This window comes from Nerophis lumbriciformis, linkage group LG33 (genome assembly GCF_033978685.3).
Source record: "Nerophis lumbriciformis linkage group LG33, RoL_Nlum_v2.1, whole genome shotgun sequence".
In the NCBI taxonomy this organism is placed as follows: Eukaryota; Metazoa; Chordata; class Actinopteri; order Syngnathiformes; family Syngnathidae; genus Nerophis; species Nerophis lumbriciformis.
Window position 1 is genome coordinate 1,360,519 of NC_084580.2, and position 20,547 is coordinate 1,381,065.

The following is a 20,547-nucleotide window of genomic DNA, read 5'->3' on the forward strand; positions in this document are numbered from 1 at the left end:
GTCCTCCCACAAGTTATCAATAAAAGCAATAAATACACATGCTCCTCCCACAAGTTATCAATAAATGCACGCGCTCATCCCACCAGTTATCAATTAATGCACGCGCTCCTCCCACCAGTTATCAATAAAAGCAATAAATGCACTCGCTCCTCCCACAAGTTATCAATAAATACACATGCTCCTATCACCAGTTATCAATAAAAGCAATAAATACACATGCTCCTCCCACAAGTTATCAATAAATACACATGGTCCTCCCACAAGTTATCAATAAAAGCAATAAATACACATGCTCCTCCCACCAGTTATCAATAAATAAACATGCTCCTATCACCAGTTATCAATAAAAGCAATAAATACACATGCTCCTCCCACAAGTTATCAATAAATACACATGGTCCTCCCACAAGTTATCAATAAAAGCAATAAATACACATGCTCCTCCCACAAGTTATCAATAAATACACATGGTCCTCCCACAAGTTATCAATAAAAGCAATAAATACACATGCTCCTCCCACAAGTTATCAATAAATACACATGGTCCTCCCACAAGTTATCAATAAAAGCAATAAATACACATGCTCCTCCCACAAGTTATCAATAAATACACATGGTCCTCCCACAAGTTATCAATAAAAGCAATAAATACACATGCTCCTCCCACAAGTTATCAATAAATACACATGGTCCTCCCACAAGTTATCAATAAAAGCAATAAATACACATGCTCCTCCCACAAGTTATCAATAAATACACATGGTCCTCCCACAAGTTATCAATAAAAGCAATAAATACACATGCTCCTCCCACCAGTTATCAATAAATAAACGTGCTCCTCCCACAAGTTATCAATAAATACACATGCTCCTTCCACAAATTATCAATAAATACACATGCTCCTTCCACAAGTTATCAATAAAAGCAATAAATGCACGCGCTCCTCCCACCAGTTATCAATATATACACATGCTCCTCCCACAAGTTATCAATAAATACACATGCTCCTCCCACAAGTTATCAATAAATACACATGGTCCTCCCACAAGTTATCAATAAAAGCAATAAATACACATGCTCCTCCCACCAGTTATCAATAAATAAACGTGCTCCTCCCACAAGTTATCAATAAATACACATGCTCCTTCCACAAGTTATCAATAAATACACATGCTCCTTCCACAAGTTATCAATAAAAGCAATAAATGCACGCGCTCCTCCCACAAGTTATCAATAAATACACATGTTCCTCCCACAAGTTATCAATAAATACACATGGTCCTCCCACAAGTTATCAATAAATACACATGCTCCTCCCACAAGTTATCAATAAAAGCAATAAATACACATGCTCCTCCCACCAGTTATCAATAAATACACGTGCTCCGCCCACTAGTTATCAATAAATACACATGCTCCTTCCACAAGTTATCAATAAAAGCATTAAATGCTTGTGCTCCTCCCACAAGTTATCAATAAATACAAGTGCTCCTCCCGCCAGTTATTAATAGAAGCAATAATTACCAGTGTTGGGACTAACGCATTACTGTAACGCCGTTATTTTCGGCGTTATTTTTTATATTCAGTAACTCAGTTACCGTTACTACATGATGCGTTACTACATAAAAAATAACGTAAAATAACGCAGTATCGGCTAGAAACAGAAGATCTGAGTGTGTTTTATTGGAGAGTTGCAGTGTCGTCCTTCTGAACCTTCTTGTGTCACAACGGGGACAAGAGAAGAAGCGCGCTCTGGGTGTGGGAAGGGGGGGAGGGCGGCGTGCCTGTGTTTACTAACAAGACAAAATGGCGGAGCTGAAGTCGAGTTTCTTAACATGGAGATATTCCCACTACTTTTGTTTTGTCGAGCACAAAGAAAATAACATTTTAGTTAAATGTAAGTTGTGTCTTGGATCAAAGATCCTATATACGGCCCAAAACAGCAAATCAAGTCTGCTGAAACAGCTACAAAAGCAACATGTTTCGACGAAGGTAGTAAAGAAAGACACAGACTCCGAAGCCACTTCACCTCCACTTAAGGATTTTAACGGAGAGACTGCTAGCCAGGACAACATTGATAGAGCCATTGCATCGTATATGCTAGAAGACATGCAGGCTATTTCTACAGTGGAATCACCCGCTTTCAGGCAGCTAATTAGCATGATACCAGCATCAAACAGCATATGGCAAAGAAAACATTTTCACGTACCTGGACAGTGAGGACATAAACATGAAAAGCGAGCTAAAGAAAACACTCCAAACTCTGCCTCTGCTCATCATTCATCACTGAAGGTACACACACTGTCAATTCTCTTATATACTCTTTCATTCTAGACTTCTTGAGTGTTTGATTATCACATCACTCTAAATGTATGGACTATAAAGTTCACAAACATAAAGAGGGTGTGTCGTATGTAGACCACATTGCTTAGCAGAGTTCAGTGATGCAAATGCATGTCAAGATGATCAACAGATTGTATTATTGTCCAGTGCAATAACAGTACTGAAATGAAGGCTAAAAGGGCATTAATGGGATCTTTAAAAAAATAAAAAATAAAAAAAAATAAGTAACTAGTAACTTTTCACAATAACGCATTACTTTTTGGTGTAAGTAACTGAGTTAGTAACTGAGTTACTTTTGAAATAAAGTAATTGTAACTAGTTACTGGTTTTCAGTAACTAACCCAACACTGATAAATACACACGCTCCTCCCACCAGTTATTAATAAATGCACATGCTCCTCCCACAAGTTATCAATAAATACACGTGCTCCTCCCACAGGTTATCAATAAATACACGTGCTCCTCCCACAAGTTATCAATAAATACACATGCTCCTCCCACAAGTTATCAATAAAAGCAATAAATGCTTGTGCTCCTCCCACAAGTTATCAATAAATACACATGCTCCTCCCACCAGTTATCAATAAATGCCCGTGCTCCTCCCACCAGTTATCAATAAATACACATGCTACTCCCACAAGTTATCAATAAAAGCATTAAATGCTTGTGCTCCTCCCACAAGTTATCAATAAATGCACGCGCTCCTCCCACCAGTTACCAATAAATGCACGTGCTCCTCCCACAAGTTATCAATAAAAGCAATAAATGCTTGTGCTCCTCCCACAAGTTATCAATAAATGCACGCGCTCCTCCCACCAGTTATCAATAAATGCACGTGCTCCTCCCACAAGTTATCAATAAAAGCATTAAATGCTTGTGCTCCTCCCACAAGTTATCAATAAATGCACACGCTCCTCCCACCAGTTATCAATAAATGCAATAAATACACACGCTCCTCCCACCAGTTATCAATAAATGCACGTGCTCCTCCCACCAGTTATCAATAAATGCAATAAATACACACGCTTCTCCCACCAGTTATCAATAATCGCAATAATTACACACGCTCCTCCCACCAGTTATCAATAAATGCAATAAATACACACGCTCCTCCTACCAGCTATCAATAAAAGCAATAAATACACACGTTCCTTCCACCAGTTATGAATAAATACATGCGCTCCTCCCGCCAGTTATCAATAAGAACCGCCACCTTTAACAGTAGAAGTACTGCACACCTTGATGGCCTTGAATCTGGAGGGATCGTTGCCTGCAAAGTGCTTGAGGACGTGTCTCGCTGCGAAGCCAAAGGAGCACAGACCGTGCAGGATGGGCGCCTTGAAGCCTACAGGGAGATGCAAGAAGCAGTTTCATGTGTCTTTTATGGGGCTGACATTATCTAACTCCTACTGTACCTCCCATGGCGGCAAAACCTGGGTCAATGTGGAGGGGATTCCAGTCGCCGCTTAGACGGTACAAGGCGGCCTGGGAGCACACAGGAAGGAGACGAGCTGAGACTATAATGTCGGTCAAGAAAGGAGACAAGCTCATAATCCTTCTTCACCTGGTCTCTGGTGGTGGAATCCACCAGCACTGCATCTGGCGCCCGCTGCGGAGGCAGCACCAGGGCCTGCAGGGAATCAAACACGTCCACGGCGTGACCACTTGTTGGATATTACTTGTGTATTTTATGACTGAACGCATTACTTTGGCTTTCTCAGACGTTCTTTTCCCTCCAAATCCGCCGGCGCCGACCACAAACACCGAAAACTGGTTGAAGCAGATCAGCTCGTCGCCGCTGTAGGTGTTCACTGTGGGGACGCGCCATTTTAAGAACGATGAAGGCGGACACCACTTCCTGTCACTCACCATCAAGGAGGATGAGCGCTCCAGAACCTTTATCCAAAACGTCCGCGATGGAGGCTTGTGAGGTCAGACTGCCTTCAAGGGGATGTCAGATGTTGATTGACATTTGATATTGTGTTAGATGTGAGGGGGGCGGGGCTTCATGTTGTTACATACCAGAAGTAGGAAATGTTTTGTAGAGCTCCAGGTACTGCTCGCCATGTAACACCTGACACCACACAAACACATATGAGGATCAACAGATGTTAAACTTTTTTTTACAAAAAATCACATTTTTAGGGAAACACATGTTCTTTGAACCACGGTGTTAGAATAATTGTTTCTAAATCATCACAAAAACTTTATATTACATTGTGTTCCTAGCAGAGGGACGGGAGCTGTCTTTGAAACCTACCAAGAAGAAGGCTCGTAAAACTCCACTGTGTAAGGGGGAGAGCCACATGAAGGGTTTTCTGTGTTCTTTCATGTATGGTAATCAACAGGAAGATATTGTTCTAACCCAAGGACTTCAAAGCGGAGAGATGACAGGATCTGCCCAATTTCCAGACGAACTCTTTTTGAAGTATTTTACAAACTCTTTTTGAACTATTTTATGGAACTCTGTTTGAACTATTTTACGACCTCTTCTTTTGAACTATTCTGTAACCAAAGGCAACGCTGTTTACGACCCACTTCCCTCTGGAAGTGGACGCGGTGGTCAGGTGGGAGGAGAAAGCCAAATTAAAAGAAGGAGGCATACAATCTTTTGGCAGAGCATGCTAAGATACTGTAAAGGGTACAATGTAAAGGCGACTCTCCTCAATATATTGAGTCCAAATTGAATTCTGTCTCTGTTTGATTCTTTGCCTCTTGTCTTGTTTAATAGATGTCATCAGTGTTTGAACCTGACATACGGTCTTTGATGACATCCACATACAGTCCTTGCTCAACTTTAGAGTGTTTTGACATAAGAGCTGTCTCTGGGTTAATTGTCATGCTTCATGTTGCAAAGAAAAAAAAATGGAGTTACAAGCATCCCCGCCATTACTGTAGTTGGTGTTGTAAATGTCACAGTGAACCCCGTAAGATCTGCACAAAACATCTGGTCTTTCTCGCTAGCTTTAGCTTATAGTAAAGATCGACATAACTTTTTTTCCAGCCATTAGAAGAAAGACCGGGAGTGTGAAGGACAGGGATGAGAAGAAGTGGATCAGTTTTTCTTAACCACATGGCCAGGGCCCATTGAGGCCCCCCTAGACGGATGCCAAAAAAATGTGTTTCTCAGCTGGCCGCAGCAGGACTCAGTTGTAATACATTTTTCCAACACTTGTGGCAGTAATGACAAAATCAAAAAAACAGAAGAAGTCTGGAGCAAAAGTCCTAGAGAAATGTCTTAAGCGCAAAAATGAAGACTAAAGTGGTGAAGCTGCATGCTAATGTTATATGCTAGCATTTTGGCTAATTTTGGTTTTAAAATCAGGGTTTTTGATACTTTGCTCCATCTTAGAAGTATGTAAACTCATCTTGTTAGCATGCTAATGTTTTTGCTTTTGTTTGAACCTACATCACATGGATTTTGATAATTGGCGCCATGTTAAAAGTACTCTAATTTCTCTTTTATTAACATGCTAATGTTAGCATATTAACATTTGATGTTGGATTTTTTGTTAATCTTATGCAATTAAACCTAAAAATCCTGGCTTTAAGACACTTGGTGCCATCTTAGAAGTATGCAAACTTCAATCGACCCCAGGCCAGAAGTTCACTACACAGATGGCAGGCCCATCAAAATTTGAATACGATTAAAATCAATAGTAAGATTACTATTCAGTGTTAATAACTGAGTGGGCCCCGGGCCCCTCTCTCGTGGAAAATCCCCCCCCCCCCATGTCAAAAAGGTTAAGAACCCCTGAAGTAGATGATATTCATTGAATTAAAAAAATACATTAAAACATGTCATTACTTCAAACAACTACTGTAATTCATCATTTTGTATTGTTTTTATATGATATTTCTTTTGTAAAGTTAGTTTTTCTTTTTAAATGTATTTTCTAATATGTCCTGTCCAGCCACTCAGGCGAATCATATTGTTGATGTACATGATCATATCTGCTGTACAGATGAGTAGTGGGATATTTTTTCTTGTTGCCTTATTTGTATTTAACTTTATTAAATAGGTAATATATTAAGAGTTTGGCGCAGCCGGAATGGAGCAGGAGGGAATAAAACAAAGAAAAATACAGAGGGGGAAATTGTGGGTAGAAGAAGGGGATACGACAGAAAGAAAGAACAACAGAACTAGATCAGCAAATAGGATATATACAAATATGATAAAAAAGAAGAACCAGCTCATGAAGTAGATTGTAACACGGAAATGACAATGAACATTATTCCACTACAAATGGAGCAATGGAGCAATAAAACTAACAATATAAATAACTATATTGATAATGAATCATAATACTTACCTATATTATCAACATTACAATCGCTTCAAATGCAACAATACATAAATGAAATGACTTACACGAATTAAAAAAAACAAGTCAAAAAATGGGGAGAAAGAAAGAGGAGTGGACTATATTAACCTTTTACATTGTTGTAGTGAAAATTAGTTAAGCTTTAACAGTTTGAGTGTGGAGACAATGTTAATATATGTTTGATGAGGCGTGAATGTATGTTTTACTCTCGATGACTTCTTTGCAACACTTACTCCAAAATAAGGAGCAGTTTGTTATCAAAGTGAGTGAGTCTTTTTCATTTGTTTTAAAATGGTTAACTTCTTTTTACACTTGTATGACAGGTAATAATGTTATTTGTATGCACTGCCTGAATGGATGATAGGCTGCAGTTTGACCTAGGAATGGATTATTTCATAAGCAAAAAAAATGTCTAAATCCAAACAAAATCAGTGGTCAACCATCGTACGGGTGATGTTTGACTTCAAATATTCCAGTGTATGTTTTTAAACACGCTTTGGCTTTTTCCAAAGAAAGCGCTTTTCCAAAAGTGAATCATTTCTTACTCAGTGGTGTCGAACTGTGTTGTGTCTTGCAGTTTTTTGTGCCTGGCCCCATTACAACAAATTAAATCATTTATTGCTATGAAACTACTGCTTATAAACATGCTTTTTATGTGTAATGTAAGCTTAAATATACATTTCTCTCATTATGATGACTATTTTGGCTTAAAAAGTACTTGCTTAACTTCTAATACACTCAAGTTTAGATATTTATTTTTCTAAAACAACATTATGTGACAATAGTTTTTTTTTTAATCCCAGAGTGGCGTAAAATATGTTTTGAAAACAGTGTACAAGAAGAAGGATGCAGCTGAGATTGACATTTTCTAACCTGCGTGAAGTCAATGTTGAGTCCGGGCACTGCGCTCAGGCCGCCATCCATCATGGCCGCCTGGGAGGGAATGACCCCGAAGGTGGGGAGGCAGCTAAAATCTGGATGGCCTTCATACAGGAACCTAAAAAAAGAACACCATGGTAGGTATGAGACAAATAGGAGCATGTATGTGGCTGAACACGTCATCTCCAGTACCTGAGGTGGTCGGGGTCCTTTGTTGACATGCCTACGCCCAGCGCATACAGGATGCACTGCGTGTGTGAGAAGCTGAATGTAGACGGAGGAAGTTTTTGTCCAACTGCTACCATCTAACACAAAAAGAAGCTTTTTAGTACAATCTTAAAATACATGAGATGTGCAGTCACACATTTACACACTTTCTCATGTTAGTGAATGAAAAAGAGTCCACAAGTTTGATTAGTACTGTATTTAGCCTTATTAGAATACAGTAATAATAAGTACATAATAAAAAATTATAAGTACATAATAAAAAAAAGTCCCAAATCATCCATCCATCCATCCATTTTCTACCGCTTATTCCCTTTGGGGTCGCTGGAGCCTATCTCAGCTACAATCGGGCGGAAGGCGGGTTACACCCTGGACAAGTCGCCACCTCATCACAGGGCCAACACAGATAGACAGACAACATTCACACTCACATCCACACACTAGGGCCAATTTAGTGTTGCCAATCAACTTATCCCCAGGTGCATGTCTTTGGAAGTGGGAGGAAGCCGGAGTACCCGGAGGGAACCCACGCAGTCACGGGGAGAACATGCAAACTCCACACAGAAAGATCCCGAGCCCGGGATTGAACCCAAGACTACTCAGGACCTTCGTATTGTCCCAAATCATATAGTCTTTAATTAATAAAGACTAACCAAGGTTTCGTTGTGCCGGATAATTATGAACTAATGACACAAATATCTTGACTTTGAACACACAGCACACGAGCGAATGAATGCATACTTACTCAACATGCATACATGTCACACTAAGGGTGGCAGTATGAACAGTGCCAACACTGTCATCAACATGTGCCATATAGTGAAACCACACTAAACAACAACGACAAACACATCTTGGAAGAATTTTTGCACCGCAACACAACATAAACACTACAGAACAAATACCCAGAATTCCCTGGAGCACCAACTCTTCCGGAACGCTACAATATAAACAAACGCCATTGGTGGATCTACACCTAACATTCACTGTAATGATACCACGTACAATAGCGTATCTAGTCGATACTATTATGATTACATCGATATTTTTTAACATCACAAAATCTTCTATCGTTTTTTTTTAATTTATATTATGTTTATAAACTCAGTAAATATGTCCCTGGACACATGATGACTTTAAATATGACCAATGTATGACCCTGTAACTACTTGGTATCAGATCGATACCTAAATGTGTGGTATCAACAAACACTAATGTAAAGTATCAAACAAGAGAAGAATAAGTGTAGATGTAACATGTTAAAAGAGAAAGTAAGCAGATATTAACAGTAAATGAACAAGTAGATTAATAATTCCTTTTCTACCACTTGTCCTTAATAATTTTGACAAAATAATAGAATGATAAATGACATAACATGTTACTGCATACGTCAGCAGACTAAATTAGGAGCCTTTGTTTGTTTACTTACTACTAAAAGACAAGTTGTCTAGTATGTTCACTATTTTATTTAAGGACTAAATTGCAATAATAAACATATGTTTATTGTAACATAAGATTTTTTTGTTAAAATAAAGCCAATAATTAAATTTTTTGTGGTCCCCTTTATTTAGAAAAGTACTGAAATACTTTTGGTAGCGGTACCAAAATATTGGTATCGGGACAACACTAATACACACACACCGAGCACCCACTGGCAGAAATGTAGATCGGCACCTATGGTAGAAAGGATGTCGTAAACCTAATAGATACATTTCTAATCATCAAATCAGTCTCTGTGACCCCTTCATGGTCGCCTGCGTCTTCATTAGTCTCATTAACAACCCATCGTTCAGCACATCACAGCTTCTGCTTTGCACAATAGTGACCAGCAGCTAGATGAAAACTGCTCCGAATCACTACAAGCCCCTTTTTAATTAAGATTGCAGACATGGAAGAAACGCAGCTTTTCAGCCTTGATGATAAAGATTGGAGTCCAGTAATGAATCATTGATATGGTCGGCCACACGCACATCCACAAATGTATGCACTACTTATCTGTACAATCAAATACTCATTTTGAATTGAGCTGAAAATGATAAAACTCTGTGAATGGTTGTCGTCTTGAAATTAAATAGTGTGATCATTTCAGTGTGAAGCAAAGTTTGTACAAAGCCTGCACATAATACAGATTCAAGGCAAAGTTAACCACTTCTACTCACAGGGTCGATGCCAGAGCTGGAGGAGGCTACAGTAGCAGGACCGGCGGTTGGGCTGGCGCGAACATCTTGCCCCGACTCAACCTTAGACAGCACAGTCATAATGGACTGGAGTGATTCTGCAAAGAGGTTAAGAGGCCATGAGGATAAGCGGAGGAGCAACCGACTGATTGGGCCGAGTTGCTTGGCTTGTTGTATATTTAGACAAACATGTATTATTGTTGTTTTGCTCCTCCATTCTTCCTTGTGATGGAGCATGTACAGGTTTCTCAACCTAGTAGGCCGCGATTCAAATCCAGGTTAAACAATACTACTACTTACACTTTTATTAAAAAACATGGTGTGAGTGCTCTCAGGAGAAGTGCCTGCTGTGTAATAGACTAGTGTACAGGTTTTCAAACTGAAAATCTGGGTTCAGATTACATATTTCTGTGACAAAAGGTGTCAGAAATGGGTTGGTTAGTCGTGAAGGATCTATAATGTCGCCATCTGAGGGACCCTTGGGACAGGTGGCCTGTATGTACAGGTGTTTCAACTCAATGGACTAAAGGGGTTGGTGTGTGAATGAGATGGCAGCCCCAAGACCACCTATGGCGCAATTTAAAGGATCCCCTGGACCACCTACTCAGTGGCCTAGTGGTTAGAGTGTCCGTCCTGAGATTGGTAGGTCAGGAGTTCAAAGGCCACCGCTGCTGCTCACTGCTCCCCTCACCTCCCAGTGGGTGATCAAGGGTGATGGGTCAAATGCAGAGAATAATTTCGCCACACCTGGTGTGTGTGTGACAATCCTTGGTACTTTAACTTCAATAATGTACATGGTTTTCCAACTCAATACACCCCCGTTCAAATCCATGTTAAGGCTATGGCTAATCAGACTTCTGTGATATGGTGTCCTAAATGAGATGGTTAGCATTCAGTCCATCTGTAATGATCCCAATTTAAATTACCCTTGGAGCAATTGTTTCTTGTGAAAAGCGCTATACCAAATCAAATGTATTATTATTATTATTATTATTGTGTGATAGTGCAAGTGCAAATGACCTGTGATTTTATCTGTGTAGGGGTAGTATTCCTTTAGGCTTCTGAAAAATAATGGTGTCAGAAATGGGACGGTTTGCTCTAAAGCCGTCCACAGCATCCTGATTTGAAGGACAGCAGTTTAATAGATGAATCTGCAGGCTTTACCCAACAGACTCCTGATCAAATCCAAGTTAAGGGTTCAATTTCTTTCATATTTCACTGACAAAAGATGTCAGAAATGGGATGGTTAGCTTTGAGGCCAATTGTGGAGTTCCCAATTTAAAGAACTTTTGGGAAAGTTCAACCCTGAGTAACAGACTAGTGTTCATGATTATCCCAAATCAATACTATGTTGTGGCTGTGGCTCTTTAGATTTTTGTGAATTATAGTGTCTTAAGTGGAATAGTAGACCTGAATCCACCTGTGGACGCTTGACACAGGTGACCATTGTGCAATAGATGAGTGTAAAGTTTAAAACTTAAATAAACAATTGGTGTAAAGTGTAAAGTTTAACTTAATAGACCATGGTTAAAATCTGGTAACATGTCTCAAGCGTCCAAAGGTGGCTTCAGGCTCATTATCCCACTTTAGACACTATAATGGGACGGCGTGGCGAAGTTGGGAGAGTGGCCGTGCCAGCAATCTGAGGGTTACTGGTTCAATCCCCACCTTCTACCATCCTAGTCACGTCCGTTGTGTCCTTGAGCAAGACACTTCACCCTTGCTCCTGATGGGACTGGTTAGCGCCGTGCATGGCAGCTCCCGCCATCAGTGTGTGAATGTGTGAATGTGTGTGTGTGAATGGGTGAATGTGGAAAATAGTGTCAAAGCGCTTTGAGTTCCTTAAAAAGGTAGAAAAGCGCTATACAAGTACGACCCATTTACCATTTACCATAAGTCACAAAAATCTGAAGAGCCACAGCCTTAACATGGTATTGATCTGAGGGACCCTTGAGACCCATGACCTCAGGTTATTAGAGGAGTGTACATGGTAAACCACGCCCCACTTTTGACACTGTAAGTCACAGGAGTCTGCCAGAAGTGGGACGGTTCTATCCCAGCTGCACTTGGGCGGAAGGAAGGGTACACAAACAGACTTAAAAGGGAACTGGACTTTTATTTGGAAGTTTGCCTATCGTTCAAAATCATTATGAAAGACAAGACGATGGATGTAATTTTTTTTTATTGCATTCTGAATATTACGGTAAATAAATGCAATCAAAAGTCCACTTACAATGGAGGCTATGGGAGCTGGTCTATTCTGCCTATAAAGCCTTTAAAAAACAACCAAACACCTCCATTAAGGTTTTATATACATGATGTAAGTATATGTAATGTAGTAACAGGCACATTTATAATAACATTTAATATTTACATATTTTGATCATTTTAAGCATACGCGGCGTGTAATGTAAAAAACGCATCATGACATTCGCTTTTTTTGCCCCCACTACATCACTGAAATCTACTCACTGCAAACTTTGAGAGCCAACAAGCATAAAAAAACATATATACATTATATATCCCCATTTAAATGAAAAATTACTCATAATCTTTGTGAAGAAAAGGAGAGTGGACCCAATTGTCTTTCTGGGTCATTCTCGCCATTTCTGGGTCTAAATTGGCTGTCTAAGTGTACCAACTTGTCTGAATAAGTCCTCGTCCTTCTAATTCCAGGTGTGATGCATGATTTATAATCTACAATAAAGTTTGACGAGCAAGGAAACGAGAAAGCAACTGATCAGTCGTTCATGTCAGCATTGGCACGCTAGCTTGTGATCACGGCGCCTCTATAAATAGTTCATCCATGTTAGCGCTCATAACAATATCACTAATACTTGGTAATATTAAATTCATGAAAAGTAAATGAAGTATTTTTGGCAGTTTTTGGCGGGGTTTTATGCGCAAAATAGAGGACCTCCCATTAGCTCAGCTGTAAGCGGACTTTTATTCACGAGTTAGAATGCATTTAAAAAAAAATACATCTCATAATAATAATAATAATAATAACTGGGATTTATATAGCGCTTTTCTAAGTACCCAAAGTCGCTTTACATGTAGAACCCATCATTCATTCACACCTGGTGGTGGTAAGCTACTTTCATAGCCACAGCTGCCCTGGGGTAGACTGACGGAAGCGTGGTTGCAATTTGCGCCAACGGCCCCTCCCACCACCACCTATCATTCATCATTCAATTCACCGGTGTGAGTGGCACCGGGGGCAAAGGGTGAAGTGTCCCGCCCAAGGACACAATGGCAGTGATTTTTGGATGGTAAGAGGCGGGGAGCGAACCTGCAACCCTCAGGTCGCCATGCCGCCCCATCTGTAGTCATATCTTCCATAATGATTGTGAACGATAGAGGAAAAAAAAAAAGTGCAGTTCCCCTTTAAGCTTGCTATCGATTATGAGCGAATAACATGACTTCTGGGAGCAAACAATTGTTTCTTGTCTCTAAACATTTCCTAAACTATGTACTAACCTGTTTCTCCTGGCATTGATTAATCAATAACAACAGCACTTCTCCAAGACAGAAAAAGAGACCACAGCAACAGCACTAAATCTCATGTATAGAATTAAAAGAAGAGTCGGTGATCATTGGCAAGTAGTTATAGCAACAAGCCTCGGTAATAAGCTACAAATGAGGAGGCAGCACAAAGTCATGCTAATGAGACCGGCTAGCTCCCGTTGGGGCCTGACACCCCCGTGCGGTTCTGCGCAAACCGTGCTCTCCTTGCTGCTTTTCCATATTTGAAAAAGGGACGCAAGAGGCAGGCCAGAGAAATACGGTGAAAATAAATAATAATAATTAACACACCAAACACTGCTCACCTATACTTATTTCTTGACCTCCGACCACAGATTTATTCACTCTGCTGGAAGCAAACGCAGGAGGAATACAGATGAGATGGAAGGAAAAGGCTGGTTTGAGTCTTTTAAAATATTTCAATTAGTAACCAAGTATTGAACACCAAACTCAATGACAATAACCAAACAATGTTTTATACTTTTAAAGCAGTGGTCACCAACCTTTTCGAGCCCAAGGTCCCTGGTCTCAGCTAAAAACCAAAGCAAGATCTACCAATGCGTCAACTAAAGATTATATATGCTGATATTTGATTGTACTGTTTGTATTTTAACCATATGAAGCACTTTGTAAGCTCGCTCTCTGAGAAGTGCCATGTACTTAATTACTATCACATAAATCTCAGAATTACACATTATAAAAAAATACTTAAATATAAGTCTATTGGGTAAAAAGGAAAAACTCAGTGCACAGCATTCGCTTGTCCTTCAAATGGGGAAAGCCACTGATAGCTTCATATCACACCATTAGTCTAAGAGGTCTGAGGAGTACTACTCTCAATCTCATAAAATCCGGAATGACTGTTCTGTATTTTACTTTTTATGGCAGCTACCTCAAGCATCCTTTTAAAAATAATGGGGTTCCTGCTTTTGGAATTAAAAAAATTATACTTTCTCACAAAGCAAAGCATGGGAAGTGCCCTACAATCGCTATTTAGCTATATATTCAATTTTTTCCAGGCCCAAATAAACCCAGATTCTGAACAAAAAACATCACTACCCAGCCATCATTTGAGTAAACACAAGAATAGTGCAGGAATGACAATGAGGATGGAATGCATAGTAAGAGTAGTTGTTCTGGCTTGTGGTAAAGATAGTAAGTTACAGTTTTCATTGACCCTTTGACAATAAAACCTTCAAAATGTTCGTTAAAATGTAAGAACAGAAAACCGCGATGTCACAAAATTGTGTAAGAATACAAAAATCCTAGGATACAGTTTTTGTATAATGGAGACTGTGGAGTCACGCTGTTTTCGCCCTTGGTTATTTCGACCAGAATTGAACTGCCAGTCTCTGACTTAAAATCCCCCACTACCCTTCATTGCCAGAACCTCACTGACCTTGTACTGAAGTCGGCTTGGTGGAGTCAGTAAAATCACAAACTTTGTCCCACTGGTCCCTGACAGCCTCGGGAGTCATGGGCTGGTTCTTATGTCTGGTGATGCAGCCCTGCGTTCTCTCCCAGCGCACTGCACACATGCACATTTAAGAGGTCATTTTAAGCCTGTCACATACAGTACTGGTGGAGCTGTGGGCTAATTAACATCACAGATGCATACAGACGTTTCCCCAGGAGAAATAGAAATTAAACAAAAAAACTCACATTTGCCAATCCAGCCTGCGCCAAGCTGAAAGTACATGAATCATACAAATGCTAGAACAAGTATGTAGTGTATTTCTGTCACGAGAAACAACAGTAGGAGTGAGACCTCGCTGCGATACCTCAAAGAGTCCTCCGTTTTCTTGGCATTGTTCATGACAGAGCCAGAGCACCATGGGAGCCACGTACTCCGGCTTCAGCGCCGCCACAAGATCTAAATAAAACAAACACAGGCACTACAAACGAGAGCCTCCTTTCAGGGCACATCTGCCATCGCACAGCCGAGAATCACTTCTGCTCCAGTGTTTTTGCACCATGCATGTGTTGTGCTAAGAAAACATTTGTTACACATTTTAGGACAGAAAGGTGCACAAAAATACCAGCTTTTGCACACAAAAACCTAAATATATTAATGAAAGCCATTTAATTAAATAGCTTCCTTTATAGTGAGCTATCATGTGTAAATGTGTTATGAAACAGTGTTTTTTGTTTCACATGGGATTAAGGCAGTAATACTCAGCATATATAAACAAGTGTTATTCAAATGTCTGCCCATGGGCCAAAGCCAGCCCATAAATCCGACAGGCGCATGATTTCAATTGAAAACATCAAAGCGCTCCTGTTGTTAATGAATCTTTGACTAGTGTTTTTGCAATAAGTCTTTCAAAACAGCTATGTGTGACAGTCATGAAAGGATCTTTGAGCAGTTTTTTTGCAGAAGGTCAATAAAAACAACATAGCACTCCTGTTTTTAGAGGATCTTTGACTAGTGTTGTTGGCACTAGGTTTTTTTTAAATACCAGAGCACTCCTGACAAAACAATAACATTTGACTAGCATTTTTCCAGTAACTGATACCCCAACTTACAAGCAAAATTTGTTTCACGACCAAACTTGTAACTCAAAACACTCATATCTCAAATCAGGCATGCCTATCAAAATGAATTGAAATCATTTAAATTTGGGCTTGGCCACTCCAAATGAGCACAATTTTAACATGAAAAATGGCTTTTTAAAAGAAAAACACACTTACTGAGAAATACAGTTTGAAAATCAAATTATAGAATATACTACAAACAACTACAGTAGTTTTATGAAATATGTACAGCATTTACCTTGAGGACTGGACTAATGCGGTGGCTCCGTTGGGCTGCTTCTCCGTCCGGGGATGCCAAGTACGTTTAATACGAGCGAATATGGGATTGTTTTCATTGAGAAGGTTGCTTGTTTCTCTGGTGAAATTTGGCAATAGTTTCCGCCATGTAAAAATACAAACTAGGAAATTGTTGTTTATGTTGCACACAGACCCCTTTGTGTGACTGACGTCTGCATAAGACCCAGTGAGCAAGGCTAATGCTCGCTTGTAGCGGTGTTAATTTTGACAGCAGTTTTAAATTTAGTTTAAGTCATTTAGTCAGTCTTTTGACAAAAATGTATTGAAATTTTAGTAATATTCAAGTAATCGAAATCGATTTAGTTTTAGTCGACTAAATTCCTCGACATTTTAGTCTCCAAAATTACAGAAAATTTTGGCGACTAAAATATAAAGTATAACGCATATTTGAAATTGTCTTGAAACCAATTTTATGAAGGTTATTGCAGAGTATCTCACAAACTAAATCCACAAGACCTGCACTCCATGAATATTTCAGTACAGTACCAGTACATTTCACACTAACCTTACTGTGTATTATTGTTTTAGCTGAAACTAAGCACTTTTTTTTAAAAATATTGAATAATATATTACTAAAATGGTATGATAAAACAAACTAGTTTTGTTTTGTATCATGTATAACTCTATTGAGTGTGCACAATTGGCGTCTTGGCCACTGTCCCGTTCAAGTACAGCAAGCAGTGTTATAAATCTAGAACGAGTAATATATATATATATATATATATATATATATATATATATATATATATATATATACATACATACATACATACATACATACATATATATATATATATATATACGTATTAGATACTTATATATGTATACATATATACGTGTGTATATATATATATACGTATATATATATATATATATACACGTATTAGATACGTATATATATATATATATATATATATATATATATACATACGTATATATATATATATATATATATATATGTATATATATATATATATATATATATTAGGGCTGTGAATCTTTGGGTGTCCCACGATTCGATTCAATATCGATTCTTGGGGTCACGATTCGATTCAAAATCGATTTTTTTTTTTTTCCAATTCAACACGATTCGCGATTCAAATACGATTTTTTCCCAATTCAAAACGATTCTCTATTCATTCAAAAATAGAATTTCAGCAGGATCTACCCCAGTCTGCTGACATGCAAGCAGAGTAGTAGATTTTTGTAAAAAGCTTTTATAATTGTAAAGGACAATGTTTTATCAACTGATTGCAATAATGTAAATTTGTTTTAACTATTAAATGAACCAAAAATATGACTTATTTTATTTTTGTGAAAATATTGGACACAAGCTTATGAGATGCGAGGCAAGTGTAAGCCACTGTGACACTATTGTTCTTTTTTTTTTATTTTTTATAAATGTCTAATGATAATGTCAATGAGGGATTTTTAATCACTGCTATGTTGAAATTGTAACTAATATTGATACTGTTGTTGATAATATACATTTTTGTTTCACTACTTTTGGTTTGGTTTGTTCTGTGTCGTGTTTGTGTCTCCTCTCAGTTGCTCTGTTTATTGCTGTTCTGAGTGTTGCTGGGTCGGGTTTGGTTTTGGAATTGGATTGCATCGTTATGGTATTGCTGTGTATTGTTTTATTAAATTTTTAAATTAAAAATCGATTTTTTTACAAATGAGAATCGATTCTGAATCGCACAACGTGAAAATCGCAATTCGAATTCGAATCAATTTTTTCCCACACCCCTAATATATATGTATATATATATATATATATATATATATATATATATATATATATATATATATATATATATATATATATATATGTATATGTATGTGTACCTGGTATCGTTAGTCAATGTCTGTGGAGACCCGCCCATGGCATTTGTTTAGAGGTAGCTAAAACACTACCGACTACAGATGGACGTTAGCCGTTAGCTAGCTAATGGCTAAAATAAGCAAGAGCTAAGCCCGCTTGCAGAGAGGCGCTTACGTGTTTACAGCTTCAACTCGTTAGTTTTTAAGCCAAAATGCGTCCACTTTTGCTGTTTTTGCTGCCTAACATGCGCCTCTGTTCATTTTACCAGCAATGTCACGACATGACAATGGCGCGCAGTCATGTCAGGGTAAAAATAAAGGACTGGTAATTTTCAGAAGCATTTGTAATTCATTAGTACAAAGCTACTTTAATAGTACCGGTATACCGGACACCCCACACAGTTGTTTCAATGGGGTTTTTTTTTTTTATTCGGTAAGTATCGTACTTCGCACTCAAATTCTCAGCTTCAGTGGTTGGAGGGTAGGATTGTGTCGATCTCTGGCTGTGGGCTGTTTATTTGATAGGGACATTACAATATACACTATGTATTGTACAAAGTTGGATTTAACTACAGTACAAGCTAATTTGGATCTTTTGTCCCCAGGAAAAGGCAAAACGACAGCAGGTTAAAAATACGTTTAGTTATTCAACTCCATATAATTACAGATAAAATTAAAAATACAGCTGTGGACAAATACTACTTTACCAAGAGTAGAAATGCTCGTAACTCAAATTATGCTTGCAATTTAAAGCATAACAAAAAGCCAAGAGACAGCTTGTACTTCAAATTACTCGTAAGTTGAGGTACCACTGTATGTCTTTAAAGGAAAACTGCACTTTTTTAGATTGTTGCCCATTATCCCTTATTTAAGACACACCAGACAAAATGCGCCCAGGAAAGAAGTTCTGGTAATGTTTCAAATGACCAAAAATACTGTAAGTAGGCTATTACATGTTATCATAAATGTGCCTGTTACTACATTACATTGTTGGTGTTTTATTTAGCGGGCTTTATGGGCAAAATTGATTAATCCCCATTATCTGCATTGTTGGTGAAAAGACATATGTTCTTGTCTCACATTGGGATTGTGGGTGATAGGCAAAATAAAATAAAAAAAAGTGCAGTTTTCCTTTAAAATATACTAATTGCGCCTGAAATGAGGTCTATTCACATTGTAAGTAAACGGGCTTGTAATAAAGTTTTATGTAGCTTACCTGGAGGCATAACAGTCTCAGTGAGCCGCGACCCAGCAACAGGAGCAATGGTGTTGCAATGGATGTTGTACTTGCTGCCCTCGATGGCCAGGGTGTTTGACAACCCCAGTAAACCCAGCTTAGCGGCGCTGTAGTTGGCTTGGCCGAAGTTGCCGTAGATGCCTGCGGCCGAAGCCGTCATGATGATTCTGGACAGAGAAAAGTTAGCATTGATGCAGAGTGACAGGCATCACACTGGAGTCAATGGGAGGGAGATTTTATTAAATGATGTATGACTTGACGGACAAGGTATCTGAGGTCAAAGCTTGGTTAAGAACTTCACCTTGTTTTACTTTATATCCAAACACTATTGATTTGGAAAGTCTGAGGTTGACAACTTATTATATGTTACCTGTCTAACCTCATTAAGATTTTGTGTTTTATGTTGACGCAAGAACCCTATTGGTTTTAAAATATTTATGACAAGAAGGCCAAAGATGTCGAAGTCAAAAGTGAACTTACGCTGTCCTCCTTTCTCGTCTTTCTTCCACTCATTACAACTGTTTCAATCAATCTTCAAACATCTGATATGTACAGTTGAAAGATTTGTTATTGTTGTAAATTTTTTATAACATGGGACAAGCGGTAGAAAGTGGATGGATGGATGGATGGATGGGAGACATACGAAATAATTGACATACCGTTTACCTCTCATCTGGTACTCTGGAGCAATAAATAACAGATTGAAGAGAATAGAACAGCATAAAAAACTAAAAACAAGTGTTTCTGCAAAACTAGCAGAGGTAGTCCTTAATTTAGTGGGTGGGTTACTGTCCAGAGGGAAGGGGCAGAGAGGAGAGGTAGTGAGCCGAATTCAGCTTCCTGACACCCTGTCGTATAAAGCGTTTTGTGAGCCATGCGGCACGCGTTCAGAGGCACCGATACCTTCTCCCTGAAGGCAGGAGGCTGCGGTGACAGTGAGAGGGGGTGGGAGTTGTCACTAGCATTGCTGATGGCTATGCGGTTAAGTTAGGTATTAAAAATGTCAGCAAAAGTGGGAGAGAAACCAATGATCTTGCTGGCTGTGTTTACAAGCCGTTGCAGAACCTTTGGCAAGAGACTCTGCAGCCTCCATACCACACAGTGATGCAGCCAGTGTTCATGCTTTCAAAGGCGCCTGGGTAAAAAGGAGCACATGACAAGGTTTGGGACTTTTTCTCTCTTC

General features: G+C 38.9%; 1 protein-coding gene across 1 annotated transcript in view; it reads right to left on the minus strand.

The window, feature by feature from the left end:
- The window catches only part of hsd17b4 (hydroxysteroid (17-beta) dehydrogenase 4), a 52,022-nt gene that overhangs the window by 7,494 nt on the left and 23,981 nt on the right, over nt 1–20,547 (minus strand). Inside the window, exons 8-20 of the mRNA XM_061928273.1 lie at nt 19,344–19,531; nt 15,256–15,347; nt 15,137–15,161; nt 14,874–15,002; nt 9,932–10,047; nt 7,740–7,852; nt 7,542–7,665; nt 4,366–4,417; nt 4,213–4,284; nt 4,051–4,154; nt 3,908–3,973; nt 3,759–3,828; nt 3,582–3,688 (exon numbers count right to left, since the gene is read on the minus strand). Of these exons, the coding sequence (XP_061784257.1) occupies nt 3,582–3,688; nt 3,759–3,828; nt 3,908–3,973; nt 4,051–4,154; nt 4,213–4,284; nt 4,366–4,417; nt 7,542–7,665; nt 7,740–7,852; nt 9,932–10,047; nt 14,874–15,002; nt 15,137–15,161; nt 15,256–15,347; nt 19,344–19,531 (1,258 nt within the window). The remainder of the gene's footprint in view (nt 1–3,581; nt 3,689–3,758; nt 3,829–3,907; nt 3,974–4,050; nt 4,155–4,212; nt 4,285–4,365; nt 4,418–7,541; nt 7,666–7,739; nt 7,853–9,931; nt 10,048–14,873; nt 15,003–15,136; nt 15,162–15,255; nt 15,348–19,343; nt 19,532–20,547) is intronic.